This window comes from Mustela nivalis (genome assembly GCF_964662115.1).
Source record: "Mustela nivalis genome assembly, chromosome: 7".
Taxonomy (NCBI): Eukaryota; Metazoa; Chordata; class Mammalia; order Carnivora; family Mustelidae; genus Mustela; species Mustela nivalis.
In genome coordinates this window covers 87,648,175-87,654,174 of record NC_139026.1, presented here as the reverse complement: position 1 = coordinate 87,654,174, position 6,000 = coordinate 87,648,175, and the positions used below count along the sequence as shown (strand labels likewise).

The window sequence follows — 6,000 nt, the reverse complement described above, 5'->3', positions numbered from 1 at the left end:
TTATTTTATTAACATATAATATATTGTTTGCTCCGGGGGTACAGGTCTGTGAATCATCAGGTTTACACATTTCACAGCACTCACCATAGCACATAACCTCCCCAATGTCCATAACCCAACCACCCTATCCCCCACCCCCAGCAACCCTCAGTTTGTTTCCTGAGATTAAGAGTCTCTTATGGTTTGTCTCCCTCCCAACCCCATCTTGTTTCATTTTTTCCTTCCCTACCCCCCATGACCCCCTGCCCTGCCTCTCAAATTTCTCATATAAAAGAGATCATATGATAGTTATCTTTCCCTGATTGACTTATTTCACTTAGCGTAATACCCTCTAGTTCCATCCATGTCCTTTGTAGACATATATACCACATATTTTTATCTACTCATCTGTTTATGGACATCTAGGTTCTTTCCATAGTTTGGCTATTGTGGATATTGCTGCTATAAACATTCAGGTGCACATGCCCCTTTGAATCACTACATTTGTATCTTTAGGGTAAGTACCAAGTAGTGCAATTGCTGGGTTGTAGGGTAGCTCTATTTTCAACTTTTTGAGGAAACTCCATATTGTTTTCCAGAGTGGCTGCACCAGCTTGCATTCCCACCAACAGTGTAGGAGGGTTCCCCTTTCTCTGCATCCTCTCTAACATCTGTTGTTTCCTGACTTGTTAATTTAGCCATTCTGACTGGTATGAGGTAGTATCTCATTGTGGTTTTGATTTGTATTTCCCTGATTTGGCTTTATCTTTTATAAAGTTAGAAACTTTAACAGTGAAAGCAGTATCTAGCAGACTCCAGAAGTCCCTAAAGTATATAAATTTGATGGTCAAGCAAAACCAAAAATAAAAGACTGGGGACCAAAAGACTACACAAAAGTAAATACTCTGCTGTTTACTATCCTATTGAGTCTCTTCTTTCTGCTGGATGTTCTTCGAGCAACTGCTAAAGTGATTGATAAATTATTTCTTCTATTGAATTCTCGTTTTTTTGTTTAGTACAAGTCTTCAGTATATTATAACTCTTCTGCTTTAAGAAAGTCTATTACAGCAGTTGGGAAAGCATGTGTTTGGAGTGGAGGGGGAGGAAAAGATGGGATAAGATATGATTTGACTAATTTGTCCAACTGTTTGGAAGGAGCTGAACTTCATAGGAGAGTTTCAGTGGTCTGACAAGACAGGAAAACTCCTCCACTTTTGGGTTGTAAGCAATAGAAACAATGCAGACTGACTTGCGAAGGAGAATTTACCAGCTTTAAATAGAATTTAACAGCTTTAAATGATAATGATTTCCAAACTGATACTACCACCCTGGATCGCCAGATTCATTTATATCCAATTGCCACGTGACTACCTCTACTTGGACGTCCATCAAATCAAACTCATCACAGCCAACACCCGGTTTCTAATCTTCCCTTTCTGGCTTTCCCTCAACAAACCTACTCCTCTCTCCATTTTGGTTAGTGAAAACTCCACCTTCCCAGTTGCTCAGGTCAAATAAAACCTTTGAATGTGGAGGGTGAATAAAAGATAATTCCAAAGTGCCAAACAATTCTATTGGTTCCACTTTGACCATTTCTGGAGCTCCTGCTTGGTTCAGCGAGTAGAGCATGTGACTCTTGATCTCAGCGTTGTGAGTTCACACCCCAAAGTGGGCATGGAGCTTATGTAAATAAGTAAGTAAGTAAATAAATAAATAAATAAGTTTAGAGATAACTATGTTTGTATCTATAGACAAAACGTGGCAAGGAAAAAAAAAAAAAGAATCTGAGCATTGCTCTCCACCTGCACAGCTACCCTGGTTCAAACCACCACCATTTTTTCACCGGATTTGTCTCACACTGGCCTCCTTGCTGTTCCTCTAACACATGACACATAGTATGGACTTGCCATCCTCTCTGTCTGGATCATTCTTCCCTCAGATATCCACCTGGCTTACTCCCTTACTTTCTTCAGATCTTTATCTAAATCCAAATGTGATCTTATTACCGAGGCCTTCTCTAACCGTCTTATTGAAAATTTTAACCTCTCTTCCACCTCTGTCCCTTTTTAGTTTTATTTTTATTAACACTGATCATTAATGTTTGTACATTTTACTTGTTTGATTTTAAGTGTAAATTCCAAAAGGGCAATGTATATGCCTTTTTTTTTTTAACAAATGTATCTTCAAAGCCGAAAACAATATCTGACATATAATAAGATTTTCAGCAAAAATTTGTTGAATAAGTAAGGCAAAAGTAAATGTGATAACTTCGGGTGTGGTTAGATTCAGGTTTTCACCTTGTTGGTAGAACTCTGTCCCTGCCTCTAAGCTTTGCTTCCCCCAGCAGGCTTGAGATGTGATGTGTCATGTCATGATGTCTACCAGCAGCTCCAGATTTACATTCCAACAATCCAGCAGCCCTAATGGAAACAGAGTGTCTCTTTTCTGGGTTTGGGTCAAGTGCTGATCCCTAAAACATTCTCTGAGGGTAGGGAAAGAAAATACTGTGACTGGCAGGGCCTAGGTCATAGGGCCCCATGGAAAGGGGGTGAAGTTCAGCTCCATGTGGACTAAGAACAGAGGACTGGTGGTTCCCTAAGAGGAAATGGGGTGCTATTACTTGAAGAAAAGGGATGGAAGCTAAGCTAGTAGAAACAACAGATGCTCATCCCATCAGCAGACCTAGCCCAGAATAGCATTCTTCTTCGGCACCTCCATTTTCACAACCAGCCTGATTAAACTCTGAACTTTGGTTAGATTCTCTCCTAAATGCCGTTTCACCTGTCTCTGTCACTTAAGGTCTTCCTCACCTCTCAGTGCCCAATTCAAATGAGTCTAACTCTTAACAGATGTGGTCTCTCTTCCTCTCCTGAGCATCCTAGTTGTTTCTACTACTCTTGTAGCTAGCTTTACTCACCGTGCCCTACATTTTACATATTTATATGTTTTACGAGCTCCTTGTGGAAAGGGCCAGGTCCATTTCCCGGATGTCCAAGCCAGCTCCTCACACCTTCAGCGTCCACGGTGATTCCATTCGCACTGGAGCCGCCAGGGCGCGCTAGGCGCCAGGCGCGAGGCCGCCGGGGGGCGGGAGGCACTGTGATTGGCAGGTACGGTCGTCAATCAGGAGCGGGGGGGCGGGGCGGAGTTCTCGGGAGGCCTGTAGGCGGGAGGCGGGCCCTGCATGAATGGGGCGCGCGGCGCGCGGGCTGCAGTCGGCGCTGGGGGGGAAGCCCGAGTCTCGGCCGGGAGTGGGTGGGAGGAAGCGAAGGGGTGGGGGGGGGGAGGGAAGGGAAAGAGCGCGAGGGGGCGGGAAGGGGCAGCGCGGGAGCGGCGAGCCAAGAGCTGTGAGACGGCTGGCGTGAGCGAGAGCGGTGGCCGCCGGTTCTGTCGCTTCGGTGCCGCTGTCCGCTGCGCTGCCTCAGCCCTCGCCGCGCGCCACCGCCTGCGGGACCCGGAGGAGCTCCCAGCGCCCCCGACGGGGCAGAGGAGTGGGGACTAGGGGAGCCGACGCTGAGGGAGGAGCCGGGTCGGAGCGGCCGAGCCCAAGGCCCCCGGGCGTGGAGGTGGGGGGCTGAGGCCCCCGAGGGGGCCCCGCCGCGATGGGCAACCTGGAGAGTGCCGAGGGGGGCGCGGGCGAGCCGCCTTCGGTCTCGCTGCTGCCGCCGCCCGGCAAAATGCCGATGCCTGAGCCCTGTGAACTGGAAGAGAGGTTCGCCTTGGTGCTGGTGAGAGCTGAGCCCAGTCCCTTCCCCCTTCCCACCATCCCTGAGTTCCCAGTGCCCGGGGTAAGACTATGCTCGGGTGCCCCTATCCGGCCCCCCTACTTTAGGGGGGCTTCCGATAGACTCAGGGCCTTCTTGGCAACCTCTGAGCAGCCGCTGGCCGCCCGACAGCCCCGTCGGGGACTGGCCGACCACGGCCTCAGCCGCTGGACACTTAGGAGGAGGGGTCCTCAGCCTGGGACCTCCCCAGGATCCACACTTCTTCCTCCTTTCTCCCCCTTCTGTATCCCTCGCACTTCTCCCCACTTCCCCGCCAGCCTTCCCGGGGCCCTAGAATTCTCATTTCTAAACCTCTTGCTGGTGCCTGGGGAGTCAGAAACTTGGGGCCGGCCCACTCCTCAGTCTAAGTCAGGGTTCTCTGGCTGGGGAGACCGCCTCTCACGTTAACATGGAGGCTTCCCAGGGAGTGGGACCCACTTCCAGCCCAGACCAGATGTTTGGGGGAGAGGTGGAGGAATGGAGAGGGGGCTGGGAGCTCTTGAAGGGTGTGGAATAAAGAGTGATGCCATTCTACTTATTTTCAGAATGGCCTGCAGGCATCCTGCAAAGTTATAGTGGATTTGTCTAAAAGGCAGAACATGTGGATAAGCCATCTCACCAGTGTATTTTTCCAATTGAAACAATACACAAACCATCCCGCCTCCTCCCTCTTTATGTTAAGCCCTAGTGGCTGGTTTGTGTTCTTTGCCTGTGCTTCTTTTTACTTTCTGTAGGTTCCCAGAAGATCTGTAGAGATTAATTTTAAGCTAACTTTGGGATTCTCCTTTGGTGTGGGAGTTGGGCATTGGTATCAGTGGCCCTGTGGATAGGGAGGATCTGAGCTGGCATCACTGTAATGGAGCCGGGAAATATGTTGGAGGTAAAAATGAAGTTTTGGGAAAAGAAAGTGAACAAGGTGACGGAGCATTTGCTGGCAGAGGTAAACCTTTGAGAAACTTGGGGAAATAGTTCCTCATTCCTCAAAGAACTCTCTAAAGGGACTGTGTTAATGCTGCTGTTATTGTTGGTATGGCCTGAAGGGCCCACTTTGCCTTTGCCCATGCGGAGGGAATAGTTGTGGACTTAGCAGGCTTATTGGATTTCATCTGCCTCGGAATAGGGAGATTAGATCTGTTGGCAACAGTGGGACTGTCTAGAGATCCTGGCCTCTCCAATGGTGGAGAGTCTGACATTAGCCCACTGGCACCACAGCCAGCTCAGAGCCTAGCTGAGGGGAAGCAATGTTACTGGAACTTCTCTGCCCACCAACTCTGCAGAAGGCCAAAGGGATCTGGGCCACACATCCTGTGGCCCTCTGCATTTCCCCTGGCCTCCTCAAGGGGATGGGTGAGTCAGTGATTACTAACGTGCGGTGGCCAACTCAGAGGCTGAGGAGAGAATGGGATTTGATGCCCTTGAGAACAAGAGCTCAACTGTTGGGGAAAAGAGTGGGAGGGAATCTGCACTCCAGTGGGGGTGTGGAAACCCCCCCCCCCCCCACCGCCACAGTATGTTGTCACGAGGTAGTTACAGAGATTGGAGAGAAAGGGATGGTTTGAGGTGGACTGGGTGGAGGACTGCCTTAGGTAGGGGCTTCCAGGCTGTTGGTCATGAGCGCTCAGAACCAGAGTTGGTCGTGTCCTCATTGGAGCTTGGTTGACAAGTGTTTAGTTAGTTGGCAAACCAATGGCTTAATATCTACAAAATGCACGTGGTGTCCTGATTACTAACCAGAGCACCCAGAGAGCACAGGTCAAGAGAGAGCCGGGACTACCCACTTGCAAGTTATACTTTCTGTATAAAGTTTTGATTTGTTTCCTCTTGGCCTTTGTTTTGGTCTCATTTCTGTGTGTCTGAGCTGCTACTGATTCCGGGTTGGAACAGGGCAGGCCAGGGCTAGTTAGCTGTTTTAGGGGAGGAGGGGATTTTTCCTCACTTTTCCAACACAGGGAAATCATGCTTTCTTGGGGATTTGAGTTCTTCTCTGGGAGCTCCTTCCTCTGCTTCTGAAACATGCCCTTTTTACTGTCCTCCTTTCTACTGTCCTGCTATTGGGGAACAGTACTGGCTGTTGGATGTTTGAGCCTGAAGCAAGCTCAGGTGTATTTCCTGAACAGTCGGGAGAAGTAGAGTATGTGTAGTAGAAAAAGGCAAGGGCTGTCTTAGTAGCTGTCTTAGCCTCTCTAAGCCTCATCCATACCTAGATTTCCTTACCTAGAAGATAGGGAAATAATTTCTGTCCTAGTAGGCTTATGAG

The 6,000-nt window shown here is 48.8% G+C and overlaps 1 protein-coding gene across 8 annotated transcripts in view; it reads left to right on the top strand.

Annotated features, from left to right (window-relative positions):
* Positions 1-3,190: 3,190 nt before the first annotated feature.
* The window catches only part of FMNL3 (formin like 3), a 53,579-nt gene continuing 50,769 nt past the window's right edge, over positions 3,191-6,000 (top strand). For 3 of the 8 annotated variants that reach the window (XM_082741220.1, XM_082741217.1, XM_082741213.1), the window contains exon 1: positions 3,266-3,707. In XM_082741220.1, coding sequence (XP_082597346.1) covers positions 3,582-3,707 — 126 coding nt within the window. In that variant the 5' untranslated portion in view covers positions 3,266-3,581. Of the gene's footprint in view, positions 3,708-6,000 lie in introns of all 8 variants that reach the window. The other 5 variants (XM_082741219.1, XM_082741216.1, XM_082741215.1 and 2 more) reach the window with 3 other exon arrangements.